The sequence below is a fragment of the Podarcis raffonei genome, chromosome 8, assembly GCF_027172205.1.
Source record: "Podarcis raffonei isolate rPodRaf1 chromosome 8, rPodRaf1.pri, whole genome shotgun sequence".
In the NCBI taxonomy this organism is placed as follows: Eukaryota; Metazoa; Chordata; class Lepidosauria; order Squamata; family Lacertidae; genus Podarcis; species Podarcis raffonei.
In genome coordinates this window covers 14,479,639-14,501,705 of record NC_070609.1, presented here as the reverse complement: position 1 = coordinate 14,501,705, position 22,067 = coordinate 14,479,639, and the positions used below count along the sequence as shown (strand labels likewise).

At 42.2% G+C, this 22,067-nt stretch overlaps 1 protein-coding gene across 1 annotated transcript; it reads left to right on the top strand.

Annotated features, from left to right (window-relative positions):
• Positions 1–672: 672 nt before the first annotated feature.
• LOC128419205 (uncharacterized) lies at positions 673–20,886 on the top strand. Its single transcript, XM_053399630.1, has 7 exons — positions 673–687; positions 806–938; positions 5,814–5,933; positions 18,190–18,339; positions 18,826–18,972; positions 19,723–19,826; positions 20,719–20,886. The coding sequence occupies exons 1-7, from the start codon at positions 673–675 to the stop codon at positions 20,884–20,886; spliced, it is 837 nt and encodes a 278-aa protein (XP_053255605.1).
• The last annotated feature ends 1,181 nt before the right edge of the window (positions 20,887–22,067 follow it).

Here is a 22,067-nt window from a genome sequence, read left to right as displayed (position 1 = left end):
TACGCCAGTCTTGACTCATGGGCTGATGCGTCAAATCTTGTCTTAATTGAGCAAAGTCACTTTTTAATTCCTGTATAGACTTTTGATTTCCTCTTACTTCTGTTTTAATTTCCTGAAGCAATTGCAACACAGAGTCCTCAAAAGACGGTGACTTAGAATCCCTCCTTGCTTTGGTTTTTGTTTTCTCTGTCCTCTCTCCTTTCTCTCCCCCATCCATAACTTGCAGTTCTTTTGTTCAAGGTCAGTCTCAAATACAAAGGGGAGATAAGGAGACAGACAGTTTCTCTTCTCAAGCCTCTCCACCAGTCTTAATATACCAGTCAACAGTCTCTGTAACTTGTAATCCTTTCTTAATTCCCTAGAATTTACAATTTATATCTGGGGGTAGAGGTATTGTTTAAAAGAGAAAGGGAAAAGCCTTTGAGTTCGAGCAGCTGCAGTTACTTTTTTCTCCCCAAGTAGGAAAACGAAAGTTGAAAGTGTCCTTTTCTTTATGATGTCACAATGGAGTCTAGTCTTCCCGACTGAGTAGTCCGCTTCCACAAAGAAAATACCTCATAAATCCAAACTGTCTGCAAGGATTAAAACAATCTGAAAAGTATCTCCCCCCTACTAGAAGGAGGAATACAAAGGTTAACTTGAAAGTCTTTAGAAAGTCGTAAATTTTAGATCATGGCTTTGGCTAATGTAGCTGTTTTGTCTCTTAATCAGAGGAAGGGACTGACCTCCGTTTTTTTTTTAAGCCCGTCCTTTCCAAATGAATGTCCAAATTTTTAATTTATTACTCACTCTTTTCCAATCATAGTTGCTTGGAGAAATTGGACGCTCACGATTGCCGGACTCGGAGCTTCATGCGATGAAGGCAACAAGTCTATTCCCAAGTGCCTCCGTCTCCAACCCCACCCGCTCTCGGAGCCCTTATCAAGAGCTTACCGGGGGTGAGGGAGTTGTTCCAGGCACCGCAGGAACACCAAGTCCTCGGAATGCTCAATCCGAGGTTTTTAAGGGGTACCACGTCGCTCTAGCAGTTTCCCCAACCTTCAAAGCACCGGAGCTCTTTCCAGCGAAAGAGCTCACCCTTCCAGCAGAACGGGCAGCCAACACGGAAGTCTGATTATTTTTCTCAATATGTTTGGATTTACGTATTGCAGAAAACGCAGGGAAGCCTGAAATCTAGACTTGACTGTGACAATATTCTGTCCATCAGCAATTCCCAGGCACCAAGTATTCAGAGGCAAACTTCCTTTGATGGTAGAGGTAGAACATAGCCTTTGTAGGTAACTTTGCCCTGCCTGAATTTCTCTAATTATCTTTTTAAGTCATCTAAGTTGGTAGCCATCACTGCCTCCTGTTAGGGTTGCCATATCTTAAAGAGCAAAAAAGAGCACAGCCAGGGTTCTTACCTTTTGAAAATCGAGGATTGGATTTCAAACGGGTAGCTGGCTTCAATTCAAGAAAATGTGGATCAGGGCAGTCATCATCAAACAGATCAGCTGAGTTAATGTATCTCTCTCTATCCTAACAATCTGACACAACTGGAACAAGGAGGGTTGAAGTTTTATAGAATGATTGAATTAGCTGTCAGTAATGATCTTGGAGTCATTGTATTCTATTCAGTGTCTACCAGTGTATCCCTGGAACCTTTCAACAGTCTTGAGCTATGTCTAGCTCCAGCACTGCAGCAGTCACCTGAGCAGTACCCCGAGGCTTTCATTGCACTTTGATTAGCAGCCTGGAAGATCAGAAAAAGTACATTGCGCTTTCCAATTCATTAAGACCCCACATCAAGTAAGAGCAAAGACAGAGACACTAGTTCAGAATATACCTTTATCCATCAAGAACCAAGCAACTTCCCATAGATCTTGGATGTGATAGTATTAGCAGTTTATGCACATGTCTGTAGCAAATGAGGGCTATGGCCACGCACTGAAGAATATGGTTGGCAGTCTCAGCCATTGTGGGAGGAAATTTAAAAGCCTCATCACAAACCATTCAAGCACTTTGTTTGCAGTAGAACGACCAAAGCACTAAATTAGTTGTTCTGCTTTAATGATGGGCATTAAACCACTTGACTGGTTGAGAGAATGGCCATGGCAGTGCTGAGGTGGTTTTTTTACTCAACAAAATGCTTATCAAAAAAAGTTTGAAGAGGGTGAAAAGAAAGAAATATTGGAAGAATTGATTTAAAAACCTGGAAAAGATTCAGAGGTGTTAGTGAACCAAGAAACTGAATGAAAGATTAAAATGTTAAGGCAGATTTTTTTTTTAAAAAAAAAATGCAAACAAATGAGGAAAACTGCTTGCTTGGCAGTTTAAAAAGAAACATCAATTGAATGTAATAAATAAATTGAAAGTAGAAGAAAAAATAATAGATAACCCGAATGACATTAGACAACAATTTGTAAAATATTATACATAACTATATCAAGCCGGTAAAGAAAATAAAGATAGAACTGGAGAATATTTATTTAGAGCACAGTAAATTACCATAGATTCCAAAAGAGTAAATCAATTATTAAAATGCACCAATAATAATACAGGAAGGGCAACAAGAAATTAACCAATCAAAATTAGGTAAATTGCCAGGGCCAGATTTATCAGCAAAATATTATTAAAAAAACTACAACATTTTCTGGGACAACCGTTGAAGGATGAAGGATGTAAAAGGACGTAAAAGAGCTAATTCATCAAGATCAAGCTAGCTTTCTTCCTGGCTGACAGATGAAGGATAATATAAGGAAAATTAATTGATACAATAGAGTATCAGTATCTGGAAGTCAGGAATGAAAAGCAAGCAGCTTTGATGTTTCTGGATGCAGAGAAGGACTTTGATAACGTGTCATGGACCTTTATGGGGGGGGGGAATATGGAGATGATGAATTTTGGAAAATCATTCCTAAGGGGAATTGACGCAAGTTATGCAGACCAACAGGCAATGTTGATAGTCAATAATGCAGTATCAGAAAATGTAAAATTACAAAAGGGACAAGACAGAGTTTGACCCCTGTTGCCATTACTGTTCATTTTAGTATTAGAGACCCTGGTGAGGAATATAATTTCTGAAGAAGAAATAAAAGGTATAACAGTTGAGTGCAAAGCATATAAGCTGAGAACATTTGCAGATGAGCTTGTAATGACCGTAGAAGACCCATTGGCAAATGTACCAAGGGTCCTAGATAAAATATCTGAATTTGGTCAGGTAGCGGGATTTAAGATAAATAAAAATGAAATGGAAGTACTGCTTAAAAATATGACAGAACAACATGAAAATGAGTTACAACTAGCAACACAATTGACAATTGAAAAAAAGAAGGTGAACTGTTTGGGCGTTTGGTTGACAGCTAAGAATATAAATTTCTTTAAGGATAACTATGTATGGAACTATGGAAATAAATGAAGGGAAATATGGATGTTTGGGGAAGGATGAATTTATCACTATGGGGAAGAATTTCAGCAATGAAATTGAATGTATTGCCAAGATGTTATTTTTATTTCAAAGCATACCCTTAGTCAGTGGAGCAGAACACTTCATAATATATTATGAAGTGTCCTGTCTCTGCTGGCTGTGGGAGTGGATAATTTTTTTAATACATATATTTTAGACCTTGAGGGTCATGATAATAGATTTAGATGGCATGCATTTATTTGGTATGAGAAGACTAAAGTGCACAAAGGGTTTTTAAATCATTTGGTAAGGAAATCCATTTTCGCAGTATGGGAGAAATATAAAAACATGTTAGAACAGAAGACACCATGGTGGCTTTCCTCACAGGAAGCAATATCCTTGAAAAAAACTAATGCAAAAAGTGAATGGGCAACCTATAAAGAGTTGCTAATGGAAATAGAACAACAATTAAAGTTGAAAAGATTTGAGGATACAAGACATTTAGTAACAGATTGGTTGCAATACCATCAATTAAATGATGTCTTTAACATTGATAAGAAAAATGGGTTTAGTAAGGAAATTTCAAGGTTTGAAAAAGATTTACTGGAATGCAATGTGAAGTTACTTTCCAAAATGTATAAGTTGTTGCTAGAATGGCATACTAAAGATGAGGAAGTTAAATCGGTAATGATACAATGGGGAAAAGATATTGGGCACAATATTCAATTTTCATCTTGGGAAAAGTTATGGAGGGAGGACTTAAAATTTACAGCATGCTGTGCATTGAAGGAGAACTATATGAAAATGATGTTACACCTACAAAATTAGCAAAGATGTATAGAACTACTTCAAATGTATATTGGAAGGGTACAGAGAAGGAAGGCACGTTCTACCACATGTGGTGGATGTGCAAGATAACAAAAACATTCTGGGAACTGATATATAATGATCAGAAGAAATGTTTAAAATAACGTTTGGGGGGGACAGAAGCTTTTTTACTAGGAATTTCAGATGTAGAGATACGAAAGGAACAGAAACGATTATTTATGTATGTGAGGACCACAGCGTGGATACTATTGGCCCAAAGATTGAAAAAAGTCCTGACCAGACGTGAATGGTTGATGTAGATGATGGACAACGCCAAAATGGTGAAAATGACCAGGGAAATCAGAAACCAGGATATAGTCACTTTAATAAGGAATGGGGAAAAATATACAATTTACTTAAGAGAACACTGTAAAGAACTATAAACTTTAATAGGATTTGAGTAATGCTTGCAATGTACTAAAAGCTAAGGCAAAAATGGATTATTTTAAGAAAAATAGAGAAAATATATGATGCACTAGAAAATGTTTGATAATGGAAACCATGGAGGGATGGAGGGAATCCTAAATATTGATGATTGTCACTAATGTTTGCATTCAAATGAATCGTGTAAAATTGAATAAAAAAAGATTTTCTTTTCTTTTTTTTAAAAAAGAGAGAATAGCCATGTTTGTGTAGCTCCCTAATAGAGAAAGCTCCATGGCCATTGCTGGCTCCAATTGAGACCTTCCTCGAAGTTGTGTAAGTGGCTGATTCATACCTGGCACACTCAGCCATTGGCACATTGAACTACTGACGTCTCATTTCATTCTTTTCACTCTCTGGAAACCACGTCGAAGACAGCAGGATCAGTTTTACTGCTTAAAGTCTCCATTGCATCCACAGCCCATTCCACACTTTCCAGCCTTCCTGGAATGGATCTAGTATCCAGGCTTTTTCTGAAGGAGCATCTCCACCCCACCCTAAATTCAGCCCAAACACTGAGATCTAGCCCTGAGGGCCTTATGGACATTTTCTCATTGTGAGAAGTGAGGTTAGTGGGAACCAGGCAGAAGGCCTTCTTGGGAGTGGTATCCACACTGTGGAATGACCTCCTATTAGATGTCAAGGAGATAAGTAACTATAGAACTTTTGGAAGACATCTGAAGGCAGTCCTGTATAGGGCGATTTTAAATGTTTGATGTTTTATGTTTCTGTATATGCTTGAATGCACCCAGAGTGGCTGAGGTAACCCAATCAGATGGGGTGGGGAGTAGAAATAATAAAATTATTATTATTACTATTATGAGGAATCCTTAGATAGAGGCCATTTTGAGGAGCTATTTTGTAGCTGGCTTCAGGGCTTTTGCCCTTGCCTATTTGGCTCTAAATTGCTTTCTTGAGTGCCTTCATCATTTACATTGTAAATTGCAAATTATCTATATCGAAAAAGAAATCTGAGAAGTGTCTATCAACAACTAATGAGATCATAGACAATTCCTTCACTGAGCTTTGAATTTCAGTATGTTCCTGGGGAAAAAAACACCCATTCCCGGACCTCACTGAACCATTTGTTCCCAAGAGTTACCTGCGACATGAGACCATGGCCTATAAATAACTCCAGGTAAGCCTCTACCTGCACCAATTCCCTTGTTGATCCATCTCTGCTCTGAGTCTCCTAATCTTTCCAGAATGATGAAGGCACTCCTGAGCGCAAGCCTCCTCTTGGTCCTGCTTTCTCCGGGTAAGATGGGGGACATTTAATTACCTTTAGAGGACACTGAAAAGAAATTGCAGCATGGGAGAGAAGGGGAGTTAGAAGTGCAGATCAACACCCCAGAGAGCAAGGAGTGCAGGGTTACCAAGAGAAAGTAGCAGAGAGTTAAGTCATGAATATTTCTTGTGATGTCATTATGATGGACCCGACGACCCTTTTTCCCCTGGCACCGTTGGGCCCGTCCTCTCACTTAAGTATAGTGCACACAACTCACAGAAAACCAATCCCACGGATTTCCACAGTCTACCTCAGATTATTTTGTAGGGGATTTGCGTGAAGTAAAACTTAATAATTAGGAGTCTCGGGCAGGATTTGCTCAAATAAATAATAACAATTTTATTTAACAAGGAAGTTCATGACACGAGTCGATAAAACTTAGGATTCTTCAGTTTACAATGTTATTTCACTTCAAGGTTTTCTCAGTTGTTTCACACTTAATACTTTGGTTCTTAACAAGGTGGTACTTTCTGTCAGTTACACACCCCTAGACAACCATGCTCCTGAGGCACTCCAAGGTTTCACTGGTTTGGGAGTCTTCTCTTACTAGAAGAATCTCTCCCCTCCTGACTGGAATGAGACCTAAGTAGACTGTCTCTTTACAGCTTCTACTTCTCCTGCCTCAACCTCAGCCCCCCAGTTAATTCCTGGCCTAAATACTCTTACAGGACACCACACACTGTCCTTCACTCTAAGCTCAGAGACTCCTTTCTCTAGCATGTGATATTTTCCTCAGAGTGGATGCTTCTGCCCAGAACCAACTCTCACTCCCTATCTTCCTACCTATCCTCCCAACCTCAATCCCAACCTACTCCAAAACCTCCTCCCAACACTCCCTCCAAAACTCACTCCTCCTTTCTCTCCAAATCCTCTCCTTTTCAATTCCCCCTCCTGGAACCTTGGCCAATCAGAGGGTGCCATACATTAACCCTTTTCTGGTATGGGGAAAAGAAAAAGAAAATACTTGGGGACCCAACCTGCCCCAGCAAAAACAAACTTTTCCTTCACAGTCATCCGGATAAATGATGTCATAGAGATAAATAATGAATACCTCACAGGAATCTTCTGAGGATAAAATTGGGGTCGGGGGAGAGAACCATGTACACAGCCTTGGATGCAGATAAATAAATAAATTGGAAATTAGAAACCGAAAGTAAGTTAAATTGATAGATTGGTTCACCCCTACTCCAGTATCATGTCCTCACACTAGCCAACCCAATGATTATGGGAAGCTCACAGGACCTCAGCGCAACAACACTCTGGCTTACTGTGAGTTCCAGCAACTGATATCTGAAATATACAACTTTTTATACTGGAGGTAGTACATAGGCTTCATGTTTAGTAGCCACTGAGAGTCTTATTTTCCATCAATTTGTCTAATTCTCTTCTAAAGCCATTCAAATTGGTGGCATTAACTACCTCTTGTAGAAAATTCCTTCCCCCCCAATTTTTTTTTATTAGTTTTCCAAATTTATAACAAACAAATTGAAAAAAGAACACCAAAAAACAAACAAACAAACATTTATCCTAATTGTAATAGTTTCACTTTTGTTAACTTTGTTGGGTAACATTCTTGAGTCCCCCTGGCTAAGTTTCCATATAGGTCATTGTAGCAGTTTTCCAAAACTATTTTCACAAAAAAATTACTTAGTCAATTAACATCTTTCTTTCTTTTCATTTTAACTTAACATAGTATTCTACAACATCACATATGTAAATCCTAGTCCTATCTGATACTCACAAGTAATTCTATTTAAGTTATCTTAACATATTTAGCTAAGTAGTCTTTGAATTTCTTCCATTCCTCCTCCTTCTTCTGGTCGCGAACTCTTCCAGTCAGGTCGGCTAGCTCCCAAAAGTCCATCACCTTCATCTGCCATTCCTCCACTGTTGGTACTTCTTGTGATTTCCAATTTTTGGGCAACAAAATTCTAGCTGCAGTTGTGGAATACAAAAACAATCTGACATCTTTCTTGGGCAATTCCAAACCTGTTATTCCAAGTAGAAAGGGTTCTGGTTCCTTAATAAATGTATATTTCAACATTTTTTTTCAATTCCTTATAAATCTTTCCCCAGAAGTCTTTCAGCTTGGGATCTTGTAGAAAATTCCATAGTTTAATTGTGCTAAGATGTAAGTTTATAACCAAACAGTGGAAAGAAAATGTATCGTATTTAAGTGAGAGTCTGGATGGGAGAAAAAGTGGGTCGTGGGAAAGGGAGAGTTCACCTCCCCACTTCCTAGAAACAATTAAACCGGTGTTGTGGGCAATGGCTTTGAGAGTTTTAATTAATGAGTGTTTTCCTCAATTCCTTTTACTTTATTCTGTTAAAATGCTTTTAAAATTGAACCCCTTTTAATTTAGAAGTTTTAATTTACTATCACTTCCTCCTCCTAGTCTTATTAAGCAAACTGCAAAACCAACTAATAATAATGTTAATGATCATAATAATCCATGAAGTAAACTTTTGCTTGTGTATTCAGCATTACCTCTGAACTGCAGATATACTTATAACAAGACTGGAATGACAAACAATGGCTATGGTAAAACAACTTGTGACTCCAAGGAAGATTCCTGTGTTGCCAGTGTTCTGCGTAGAAATATAAGTAAATTTTCCTGCCTTTTTGTCTTTTCCTGTTGGATTAGATCCAGGTTAAGATTGTTGAACTTTAAGGGTTCTACTAGCATATAGAAGTCTATGCTAGGGCAACTCACTCATGAAAAAAGTGAGTTGAGGAAGCTGTAGCACTTCAGCTATAGCTGAATTAGAACTCCCATCAGCCTCAGTTAGCCTGGCAACTTGTCAGGGATGATGGGAGATGTAGTCCAACAACATCTGGAGGATGTTACGAAAAAGGATCAATGCAGCAGCGAGCTCCAGGTGGCTGGAAAGCCAAACAGGATGTTGATGTTTTGGGACTGTACCGTGGGAACAAAGGACAGTCTATTCAGTGTACTGAGCACCGGATGTTAGCTCAGAGTGTCACATGATCTGTACTGGAAGTACATGGGAGGAGTTTTCTCTCTCTGCTGTTGGTGATGAGAGAGTGCAGTCACGTTTTCTCTGTACTGCTGGAAAGACAGGAATAAAGGCATGTAAATACATTTCTGTCTGTCTCTTTCCCCTCCCTGGGGATGGAGGGGAGGAGTGGTGTGTTCTTCTCACGTTGAGGAGGATTGCCGATTGAGATCTCGCCTGATCTTGCCGGGAGTCGCAGACAGGGAGTTCAACAAGGAATCAAGCCGGGTGCCTGGAGAAGGGCCAATTCCTCTGATAAGGCTTGATATTCCGACAACTGGTAGCATTAGCCGATGGTTATCTGATCCATGGGAATCAGCATGAGAGGTGAGAGGTCGATGGATCGTTTGCCATCCTCTGCACCAAAAGAAGATAAGATAACGTCTGCGTGCAGCCAGAAGCTGAACAGACGGCTGGACACCGAGAGGAGGAATGTCCGAGCAACAGAGCCCCAAAAGGTATGCTGAATTTCGGGCTAAAAAGTGTGAACGCAGATTGATTCATTCTCTGGTTCACGGGAGCTGCGTTTGGAAAAACAGCTCTGAGAGCAAAGGCTTGCATACCAGGAATTCTTGTGGTTGATAAGATTTCCTGTCTGAAGAAAGGTATGCACAGTTGCTAGGCAACGCCTGTCAGTAAAGTGGAAAGTTACTGGCTCAGTCAGAGAGCCTGGGAAGTGGAATTGTTTTGACTAGCTTAGCAAGGACTTTAAAACAGCGTGCAGTTTGCCTGCCAGTGTAGGCAGTAAACAACCCAAAATAGACTTTTGGATTTTACTGGCTTGAGAGTGAGAGCAGAGACTTGGATTCAGAATGGATGCCAAGAAGGGGGGAGGTTTACCCTATCCACCTCCCCTGACTAATGACAATTATTCATCTTGGTCTGTAAAGATGAAGGCCCTGCTGCAGAATCAGAGGGTCTTTGAGGTGACTGAGAACCCAATCCCTGCAGTTCCAACGCGACGTTGGGAATCACAGAATCTAAAGGCCAGGACGGCTATGATTCTGTGTGTCTCAGATAGCCAATTGGTGCATATTCAGAATTTAGAGTATGCGCGAGAGATTTGGGAGACGCTGCGTAGAACACATCAGAGGGATGCTGGTTCTTCAGCGTTGCTGTATTTTGAGAAGCTGACCAATCTGAGGCTTGCACCTGATGGAGATGTTCAAGCGCACCTGACGGAGATGAAATATCTGCGCCAACAGATGGTGGAACGCAATTTCCGTCTACAGGAGGAAGTGTTTTGCTTCATGATGATAAACAGCCTAAATCGGACTTACAAAACGGTTGCTAGTCAGCTTGGTTCCCTTCCGGCTCAAGATTTGACCGCGGAGAGGGTGTGTGCCGTTGTTTTGAATGAACACGACCGCCTTGCTGCGCTGGAAGTAAAAGACAGGGGGAGGGAGGAACGGAGTTCTAATTCCCCCACAGATGTTGCTACTGGAGAGAATGCTGTAGCTTTGAACGTTGTCCGATGTTACAATAGTGGACAGGCTGGGCACCTTCAGCGGAACTGTAAGAAGCCACACCAGCCAAAAGGAGCTAAGGGCCGCTCAGCAAAGCCTGAGGCGTCAGGCAAAAGTCATACCAAGCCTTCGGTGAAACCTGCAAAGGCTTTGATGGCGAAAGGAACCACGCCAGATGTTGGGAACTCGTTTGTAATCGACACTGGATGTACTTTTTATATGTCCCCACACAGAGGACTATTTTCAACGTTTAAGAAGTAAAGCTTCGCTGTGAAACAGGCCAACGGTCAGGAGCTGGAAGCGACCGGGATAGGGACTGTGTATCTTAAGAGTCTGAACTTGGCTATAAACAATGTTTACTTGGTTCCTGAATTGAAGTTCAATCTGCTGAGTGTTTCGCAGATTGCAAAGAAAGGACTGAAACTGTCCTATGATGCTGAGAGCTGCAAGATCTTCAAAGATGGAGAGTTGTATCTTTCTGCCAGAGAGAAAGATGGACTGTATTTGTTGACTTATGACCAAAGTGATTACATGGAATGTAATTCATCTGTGTCTAACCTAATTTCTCCCGCAGGTGTGACCAAAACGAGCGCCGAGAAGATGGCCAGGGTCGACAGAGCGTTTCAGCGGGTGTATGCTGATGTGATAGGTCCTCTAGAACCATCTAGAGGCAAAGCAAGATTTTATCTTGTGTGTGTGGATCATTTCACTAATTTTGTCTGGATTTATGTGTTACAGAGGCCACAGGAAGCCTTGGAAAGGTTTCAGGAGTTTTGTGACAAGGTTGAAAATATGCATAATGCTAACATTGATTTTCTTTTCACAGATGAGAAGCAAATATTTCTTTTACAGGATTTTCAGGAGTTCCTGCAGAAGAAAGGGATAAGACACAAGGTTGCTGTTTCAGCGGAAGCATGGAACAGGGGTGTCTGTGTACAGGTGAACAAAGAATTGCAAAAGGGGATGAATGCGCAATTGCTTAGTTCACATTTGCCACATGAGTACTGGGCGGAGTCGCTAATGTCGTTTTGTTATACGTGGTTGAGAAAGGTTTCAAAAGAGTTGGGAAGTTCTCCTTTTGAGAAACTGTTCCATAGAAAACCTTCTGTTGCCCATTTCAAGGTTTTTGGGTCTCATGTGAGGACAGAAGCTCCAGGTGGAGTAAAGAATGCCAGAGGCATTTTTGTGGGATATGAAAAGGGTCTCTACAGAGTAATTTTGTCTGAATCTGGACAGGTGATTCTCACAAAATTTCTAGAGAGTGCTCCTGAACAGGAGAGAGTGATAGTACACACATTTCCCAAAGAGGACAATTCAGATGATGATGATTTTACAGAGTACAGTGGTACTGAGAGCGACAGTGATAGCTCGGAGAGCTCAGTTGTCACAGTCATTGAGAGGAAATCTCACACAATGGATAGACCTTCACAGGTGAAGGATGAACCACTGTTTTGTCGGAATTTCAAGCCAAAAGTCAGAGCCCCCAGCTTAGCTCTTAGTCCAGAGGAATTTGGCCACCCTCCAGGTGCCCGGCTTGATTCCTTATGACCTCCCGTCTTCGACTCCCGGCAAGATCAAAGGAGGTCTCCAATCGGCGATTCTCCTCAACGTGAAGGAGAACACACCACTCCCCCCCACTCCTCTCCCAGGGAGGGGGAGAGAGACAGACAGAAATATATCTACATGTCTTTATTCCTGTCTTTCACCAGTACAGAGAAAACATGTCTGCACACTCTGCTTCCCAACGCAGAGAGAGAATAAACTCCACCCATGTACTTCCAGTACAGGGTCATGTGCTGCTCTGAGGTAACATCCGGCTCTCAGAGCACTTTACAGACAGACCCAGTTTCCCACGGGACAATCCAATAACATCCATATCCTGTTTACCATTCCAGCCACCTGGTGCTTGCTTCTGCATTGCTCCTTTTTCGTAACATCCTCCCCCAAAAGAATCAATGCGTGTTGCAGCAAGCAAAGCATGATCCAGAGAAGAAAACAAACAGTTGTTATACACATAACACTCCCCTGTTGTTTCAGTTCCACCCTTGGAACTCCCCGCCACTGGTTTCCCCAGTGTACCTCTCTGGTTGTCTGGTTTCCAAGGAATGAATGCATCTGCATTACCTTGGCTAGCAACTCTCTGTTGTGTCTTTGTCTCTGACTTAGACACAGCTCCAACCTGTCCTCGGTTGTTTACAACAGCAACACATGCAACAGCTAAGTTAGCAAACTCTTTTGAGTACCTCTTGGGTGGTTGACCCTTTGTAACTCTCTCAGACCTACGTATGAGGTGCTGATCCTCTCTGCTCACTGGTCCAGTCTCAGGACTCTTTGGAGAACCAGTTCCAATGGTAAACAGTGGTTCATCCTTCAGTTGTGAAGGCCTATCCATTGTGTGAGACTTCCTCTGAATGACTGTGACAACTGAGCTCTCCGAGCTATCAGTGTCATCACTTTCTGTACAGCTGAAATCAGTGAAATCATCATCATCTGAATCGTCATCAGTGGGAAATGTGTGTACTATCACTCTCTCCTGTTCAGGAGCACTCTCTAGAAATTTTGTGAGAATCACCTGACCAGATTCAGACAAAATTACTCTGTAGAGACCCTTTTCATACCCCACAAAAATGCCTCTGGCATTCTTTACTCCACCTGGAGCTTCTGTTCTCACATGAGACCCAAAAACCTTGAAATGGGCAACAGAAGGTTTTCTGTGGAACAGTTTCTCAAAAGGAGAACTTCCCAACTCTTTTGAAACCTTTCTCATCTTCGTATAACAATACGACATTAGAGACTCGGCCCAGAACTCATGTGGCAGATGTGAACTAAGCAATTGCGCTTCCATCCCCTTTTGCAATTCTCTGTTCACCCGTACACAGACACCCCTGTTCCACGCTTCCGCTGAAACAGAAACCTTGTGTCTTATTCCCTTCTTCTGCAGGAACCTCTGGAAATCCTGTAAAAGAAAAATCTGCTTCTCATCTGTGAATAGACAATCAATGTTAGCATCATGCATACTCTTAACTTTGTCATAAAACTCCTGAAACCTCTCCAAGGCTTCCTTTGGCTTTCTCAACACATAAACCCAGACATAGTTAGAGAAATGATCCACACACACAAGATAATATCTTGCATTGCCTCTAGATGGTTCTAGAGGACCAATCACATCAGCATACACCCGCTGAAATGCTCTGTTGACTCCGGTCTTCTTCTTGCTCACACCTGCAAGAGAAACTAGGTTAGACACAGATGAATTACATTCCATGTAATCACTTTGGTCAAAAGTCAACAAATAAAGTCCATCCTTCTCCCTGGCTGAAAGAAATAACTCTCCATCTTTGTAGATCTCGCAGCTCTCAGCATCGTAGGACAGTTTCAGTCCTTTCTTTGCAATCTGCGAAACACTCAGCAGATTGAACTTCAATTCAGGAACCAAGTAAACATTGTTTATTGTCAAGTCCAGACTCTTAAAATAGACAGTCCCCACGCCGGCCGCTTCTAGCTCCTGACCGTTGGCCTGTTTCACAGCGAAGCTTTGCTTCTTAAACGATGAAAAGAGTTCTTTGTGTGGAGACATATGAACTGTCGCGCCCGTGTCAATAACAAACGAGTTCCCAACGTCTGGCGTGGTTCCTTTCGCCATCAAAGCTTTTCCAGGTTTCACCGAAGTCTTGGTGTGACCTTTGCCTGACGCCTCAGGCTTTGCTGAGCGGCCCTTCGCTCCTTTTGGCTGACGTGGCTTCTTACAGCTCCGCTGAAGATGCCCAGCCTGTCCACAACTGTAACACTGCACAGCATTCAAAGCTACAGCATCCTTTCCAGTAGCCTCATCGGTGGGGGAATTAGAACTCCGTTCCTCCCTCCCCCTGTCCTTTACTTCCAGTGCAGCATGCCGGCTGTGTTCTTCTAGAACCACGGCACCCAGGGGCACTCCCCCCTTCTTGGCATCCATGCTGAATCCAAGGGTCAGCTGTACACTCAATCTCAAGCCAGCTTTCACTTTTCAAGCCAGTAAAACTCCAAAAGTCTTTGTTTACTGCTTCACTGGCAGGCTTGCCTTTGGGCTGTTTTCAAAAACCTTGCCCAGCTGCGCAGATACACTTTCGATTTCCCAGGCTCTTTTTAGGCCACTCAGTAACTGGCAGACGTTGCCTAGCAACCTGCTCAGGACGGAACTCCTTATCTAAACCACAGGAATTCCTGGTATGCAAGCTTGCTCTTTCAGAGCTGTTTTCTTACGCAGCTTGTGAACCAGAAAATAAATCTTTCTGCGTTCATTCTCTCTTGCCCGAAATGCAGCATACCTTTTTTTTCAGGCTCCGTTGCCTTGAAACACACTCCTCTCGGTGTCCAGCTGTCTGTTTCAGCTTCTGGCTGCAGGCAGACGCTTTCTTTATCTCCTTAGGTGCAGAGGATGGCAACGATTCATCGACCTCTCACCTCTCATGCAGATTCTCATAGATCAGATAACCATCGATCTGCTACCAGTTGTCGGGATTTCAAGCCAAAAGTCAGAGCCCCCAGCTTAGCTCTTAGTCCAGAGGAATTTGGCCACCCTCCAGGTGCCCGGCTTGATTCCTTATGACCTCCCGTCTTCGACTCCCGGCAAGATCAAAGGAGGTCTCCAATCGGCGATTCTCCTCAACGTGAAGGAGAACACACCACTCCCCCCACTCCTCTCCCAGGGAGGGGGAGAGAGACAGACAGAAATATATCTACATGTCTTTATTCCTGTCTTTCACCAGTACAGAGAAAACATGTCTGCACACTCTGCTTCCCAACGCAGAGAGAGAATAAACTCCACCCATGTACTTCCAGTACAGGGTCATGTGCTGCTCTGAGGTAACATCCGGCTCTCAGAGCACTTTACAGACAGACCCAGTTTCCCACGGGACAATCCAATAACATCCATATCCTGTTTACCATTCCAGCCACCTGGTGCTTGCTTCTGCATTGCTCCTTTTTCGTAACATGTTTACCATTGGAACTGGTTCTCCAAAGAGTCCTGAGACTGAACCAGTGAGCAGAGAGAATCAGCACCTCATACGAAGGTCTGAGAGAGTTACAAAGGGTGTACCACCCAAGAGGTACTCAAAAGAGTTTGCTAACTTAGCTGTTGCATGTGTTGCTGTTGTACACAACCGAGGACAGGTTGGAGCTGTGTCTAAGTCAGAGACAAAGACACAACAGAGAGTTGCTAGCCAAGGTAATGCAGATGCGCTCATTCCTTGGAAGCCAGACAACCAGAGAGGTACACTGGGGAAACCAGTGGCGAGGAGTTCCAAGGGTGGAACTGTAACAACAGGGGAGTGTTATGTGTATAACAACTGTTTGTTTTCTTCTCTGGATCACGCTTTGCTTGCCGCAACACGCATTGATTCTTTTGGGGGAGGATGTTACGAAAAAGGAGCAATGCAGCAGCGAGCTCCAGGTGGCTGGAAAGCCAAACAGGATGTTGATGTTTTGGGACTGTACCGTGGGAACAAAGGACAGTCTATTCAGTGTACTGAGCACCGGATGTTAGCTCAGAGTGTCACATGATCTGTACTGGAAGTTCATGGGAGGAGTTTTCTCTCTCTGCTGTTGGTGATGAGAGAGTGCAGTCACGTTTTCTCTGTACTGCTGGAAAGACAGGAATAAAGGCATGTAAATACATTTCTGTCTCTCTCTTTCCCCTCCCTGGGGATGGAGGGGAGGAGTGGTGTGTTCTTCTCACGTTGAGGAGGATCGCCGATTGAGATCTCGCCTGATCTTGCCGGGAGTCGCAAGGAATCAAGCCGGGTGCCTGGAGAAGGGCCAATTCCTCTGATAAGGCTTGATATTCCGACAGAGGGTCATAGCTTCCCAATCCTGAAGTAAGCAATGGCTTGTATATGAAAATGGGGAATCTAACATCACCTGATCACAACCAGTGGCTGAATCTGCGTGCTTATCTCCAAGCTTGGAGAACTTGATTTGTATCAACCAGAAATCCCTATTGACCCAAAACAATGAACTCCAATTTAGTTTTGGTTATCAAACTAGACAATAAAACTAGAATATAAACTGAATATTCCCTTTGCCATAAATGACATTGAAATTGAGAGTCCTTTCACAGATCTATAAAAAACTAATCAAAAGCTGAGCAATTGGGATGGGAAATGGAGGGGCTTCACACTTTCATGGCTCCCCCTCCCCCCTCAAGTAATTTTGAAATAACTTTCAGTGATGAAATGATTAGGAAGGAACCAACATTAAGTATTCTTGCAGTTTGCCTATTACAAAGGGGTTCTGTTATCCAGCTTGATTCAGTATGGGACCCTCCACCTGACGAACTTCTTTCATACTTCAGGCATTGGTTGATTTGATCCCCTTGCCAGTGTGGTGTAGTGGTTAAGAGCAGTAGACTCGTAATCTGGTGAACCAGGTTCACGTCTCCGCTCCTCCACGTGGAGCTGCTGGGTGACCTTGGGCCAGTCACACTTCTCAGCCCCACTCACCTCACAGTGTGTTTTTGTTGTGGGGGAGGAAGGGAAAGGAGAATGTTAACCGCTTTGAGACTCCTTCGGGTAGTAATAAAGCGGGATATCAAATCCAAACTCCTCCTCCTCCTCTTCTTCTTGCTTGTTCCTGATTAACCCACCCCTTCTTCCCTGGAGGACATGGGTGCCATTTCTGGTTTGTCTGAGGTGCCAAAATGCCTTGGGACAATCCTGGGTGGGATGGTGGTGCTCACTTGACCATTTGTTCCAACATCACTGCTACATTTTTGGAGGGAGAGGGGCAAGTGGGCACTAAGGTTGGTGAAATGCAAGTGTCTTGCCAAGTGTCTTGTGTTCAACAACAGGAGTTCAGTGAAGAATGCCCCGAACCTGCAAATTGTTATGATCGATTAGCAGCTAGAGTGCAGTGTATGTCAGATGTATTGTCGGATGTATAGGAGAAGGCATGAGTCCTCGTGCTAGAAATTTGATGTGAAATGAATTTCTACATACATTCCAAATTTAAAGCATTATACAAATTAATTGCAAACATAAAAACAGAGGTTGGTCCTATGGATTAAGGAGGCAAGAGACTACTGCTTGTGGCAGAGAGCTGAACTCATAAATGCCTGCAGAAAACTATTCTGTTCCACCAGGGCTATGCAGATCATTAAGAATAGATCTTTCCACATGTTGGCTATTTGCAGATTAGTTGCGCTGCAGAAAGCATGCTGGGGAGACCACACATTACAAGGAACACAAATATAACTTTTGCTAGGTTTTAATAACAAAAACTCCTTTTACATTAATTATAATATATCAATAAGCATGACCCATCCACCAAGGGAGTGAGAAAGCTGCTTCACAGCTGTAAAACTAGGTCACGTTATTTGCTCTGGCCCTTAAAGAAATACACATCTTGTGGAACAATAATGAACCTTCAAATTTAAAGAGACCATTCAACACCACACTGGTTAATTGATATCTATCTATTTACTTTTAATGTTGTTTTTATTGTATCTCTTATGTATTATTACTGAAAAACATTTTGATATTTTTTCCTTTTATGTTATAGCAGTGCACACGTGTTTAAACAAACAAACAAACAGCACCTCACTTTAGATTGCCAAATTTAATAATACTTTCCATATTGTTAGTTTGAAAAGGTCCTGATTCAGGCATCAAAGAAAACTGGAACCATTACAATGAATGTGCCTTAGGAGCAATAGTCCTGAATATATTCCCCAGATCTAGATATTTATTTCAATTTCTTTTTCATAGTAGAACTCCGATCGCAACTTTTGAATAAATGCACGTCATCCGACAATTGTTTCTCAGGCAATTACAGCTTCACTGCAGGGGATGGTAAATTCTTTGAGATGAAGAAGCACTGCTGCAACACGGTACTGTGTAAGAATGCAATTCTCAGCCGTAAGTTTCTGTATAATTTTAAAATCCACAACATGTTAGGGCTTTGCATTGGATTTGGCCAAAGGCTGGATAGGTAGTCAATCAGCAGTACTCAGAGGACCTGGGCCTCATTCAAATGGGGTGAGACAGCCCCAGATGGCTATATGGGTTGAGCCATGCAGCACTATTAGGGCCTCTCAAGGGGTGGAGAGGCAGGCAGGATGAAGAAGCAGGCAGGAGGAGAAACTGTGAAGAAGAGGGACCTACTGGGCAGCTACATCTCTGCCTGAGAAGGGATGGGTTCCCTTTCCAACCAGGCTTCTCCTGAATCTGTACCAATGTCAATCCTAAACCCTGACTGGGTCTAGATAATCTTTTCATCCAATAATACTTGCAGGTTCCCCACCAAAACTGTAAAGCCCTTGGGTGAATTACAATAATATAATATACATGTACAAAAAACAGATAAAACCATTAACATGCTCATTATTCTTTTGATTTTGGCAGTTCCTGATCACAGCGTTCTGACTGAAAATGGCCTGAAGTGCCCAACCTGCTTCTCCAAAGGAACCGCAGAGTGTGAAAGTGAGAAGACCATCGACTGCCTTGGGAATGAGACCCAGTGTGTTGTTTTTAAAGGAGCTCTTCATATAGGTAACATTGCTACTCAGACAGGGGGAAAGAGCCTAGTCATTGGCTGGGTCATGCAAACTCCCTCCTGTTCTCCTGTTCTCCCTCCCCTCCCCTTTCCCTTTCCCTTGCATATTACTAAAAATGTGAGAGGGACCACATCTCTCACTGGCCCCACTCTGCAACCTTCCTTTGATGTTTTGCCTACCTGGACTGTTTCCTTTAACTCTCATAATGCCTCGCTTGTCCAGAAGGAGGATTCAGAGAGAGATGTGTATATAAAACACCCTTCTGAACAAAAGTAAAAAGTGCATTCATGGCTTCACCCCAGTTGCATTTGGATCTCTCCACCACTGGGTTGCAGTCCAGGGGAAAATGTGTCCCTCTTGCTCAAAAAGCATATTTATTATGTAAAAGGCATGTAATAAGTTTCCTTAAATTCTGTAACAATGAGCAGTATCTGGCTAACTCAGCCATTAGTGCAAGGACTTACAGTTGTACAACAGGATTTCCTCTCTCTTCTGCCTGTATGTGTTCTTTATCTTCCCAAATGTATTTAGGAGGACAAAGAGAGGGAGGATATACTCAGTTCCACAAGAATACATCATTTTGCTGATGTCATGATTTAGCTACATTAGTAAAGATATAGCACTTTATATTCATTATAACACTGTGACACCAGATGGCTTGATGGAATCCTGTCTTTCGTCAATCGCATTTTCTTGTATGAAGGTTGTAATGCATTTAACTGAATGGCTTTTTTGATGTGTCTAGATCCAGCCTTAGATGGATACCTCCCTATCAACATAGTTTTGAGGAATAATGCTGTTTGGAGACAAGACAAATTTGCCAAATCCCTCCTTTCTGAAAAGAAGAGGGTATTTGGAATGAATGGGGGAAGGGAATCTGGGTTGATTTGCCCCATAAAGGAAGAGGCAGAATCAAGGCCCTTCGAGCTGCTTCTGCCCTACATTCTTTCTTCTTATCCTTCTCCTGCCCTTTATAGCCTGGGCTGTGCAAATTTCTCTTCTAATGGCTGAGTAAGAATTCTGAGAGGAGTTCCTAATTGGCTTTTGCAGTCCCCCCTTTTCACCTACTTCATGTTAGCTGTGTTTAACATGAAACTCGTAAAATAAAAGGAGGATTCTCTGGATGCTTAGATCACAGTGGGGCAATGAGGAAGCCTCAGTGGGCATCCAACTGTCCTGAGAGACATTGGAGTGCACCTCCAGCTTTTTTGTGTGCGTGGCTGCATCACACTTTTGACTCATGCCAGGTTCAAACACTCAAGGCTCCCACACCAGGGAAGGGAGTATTGTTTTCAAATCTTGCTGTGTGGCCACAGCATGTGGCTTTTAACATGCCCAGGAGATGGTAGGGATAGAATTCCTCTCCTTTTTTTCTTTTTTCTTTTTTGCACCTCACATGCACACAAGAATTTGATTTGGTTAATCTTGTTAATTAGGCCTGTTTTCAGATCCTCTAATTTCATTATATTTTATAAATATTACCTGTTTACTAATAATCTTTGTGTCTTGAGACTCCTTTGGGTATGATGGCAATTCTGAATTACATATGAGTGTTTTTTTACCTTAACTTCTGATGTTGAAAATTTTGTATATTCATGTTCCAATGAAATTATGATATTTTTCAGATTTTTAAAATATACACATTTTAAAACTAACTAAAATTGTCATTTAGCCTCACAAGCACAATCTCCTAGTACCTGGGTAAAGGACTAATGTCAACATTTCTTTCCTTTTCTTCTAGCCCCCATTCATCTCCACGATTTCACGTTCCAAGGCTGTGGAACAACAGATTTTTGTGCCATCCACAGAAGAAAACTTGGAACTGGGGGATATGTCCTTTCTATTACCGAAAAAATATGTTATAATGCTTCAGGAATCTCACACCAGCCTGAACATGAAGGGTAAATAGGACAGTGTAGACCTCCTGCTTGTGTATTGCAAAATTCATGGCAATGAGGGGGAACTGGAGGCCTAGTGTTGAAGCCCAGGGCTCAGGATCTGTGGATCTTTCTTTTTTGCTTTTGGTGGGGGTAAAGGGAAGCAAGGGGCAGAGAAAAATGGGTCAAAAATGTGCGGGTTGTAGATTCTAACTACAAAGAACCCTGTAGTGTATCATTAACAAATAGTTAAGTTTTCATTATGATCATTACAAAACAAAATAAATGGTTATGGAAAATAAAATTTTGGTTCTTAGTTCTGTTTCAGATACAAATGCAATTATTATTTATTGGTTTAGCTGAAGCAATTACAAAATATAAAATACATAAAACAGGATAAAAGCAGAATTATTTTTTCTCCTTATAATCGTCACTGTAAAGGCAGAACAGACCACTTTTTCAGAGGTGTATGGGCACTTGTCCCTTAATAAAAAGTTTATCATATACCCAATCCATCTCTCATTTGGGAGGTTTAAATATTTGAACAAAACTTCTCTTAAGTCCTCATAGATGGGACAAACCAGCAAGTAGTTGGGTAAATATTTCAGAGCCTTATCTCCATGTAGGGAAACTTTTTCTACAAAGGGAATCCGGTGATAGCATCCTTCAACTATGACAACTTCATACACTGGAGTCACAGCTGTAAATGCTTTCCCCCATTTGGTATTTGTGATGCAGGTTACATAGTGAGGGTGCTGAATGTATAGTTTGGCATATCAAGGTGCAGGATGGTCCCACCCATGAAGCAAGGTGTGGTGACCATCTTAGGTGGCTGGATTGATAGGGGTCGTCAGGAACATGGCCCCCCAGAGCACAGCAGGACAGTCAGCCTCAGAAATTGAGCTGAGCTAGCAAAGGGCTAACTCTGCAGATGCAAGCTGTCTGTTTGAGTTTAGAGAGGACAGCCCACCCCTCCTTCCCAGAGAATTATCTGCTTGTTCTCAAGAGGAAGAGAGGAAGTGGTGGAAGCCAGGCGACCATCAGATAAGCCAGAGTCTGAGGCGGTGTCTTCTGGGGAAGAAAGGTAAAAAAGGTAAAGCACCCCTGGACGATTAAGCAACTATGGGGTTGTGGCGCTCATCTCGCTTTCAGGCCATGGGAGTCAGCGCTTCTCCAAAGATAGCTTTCTGGGTCATGTGGCCAGCATGACTAA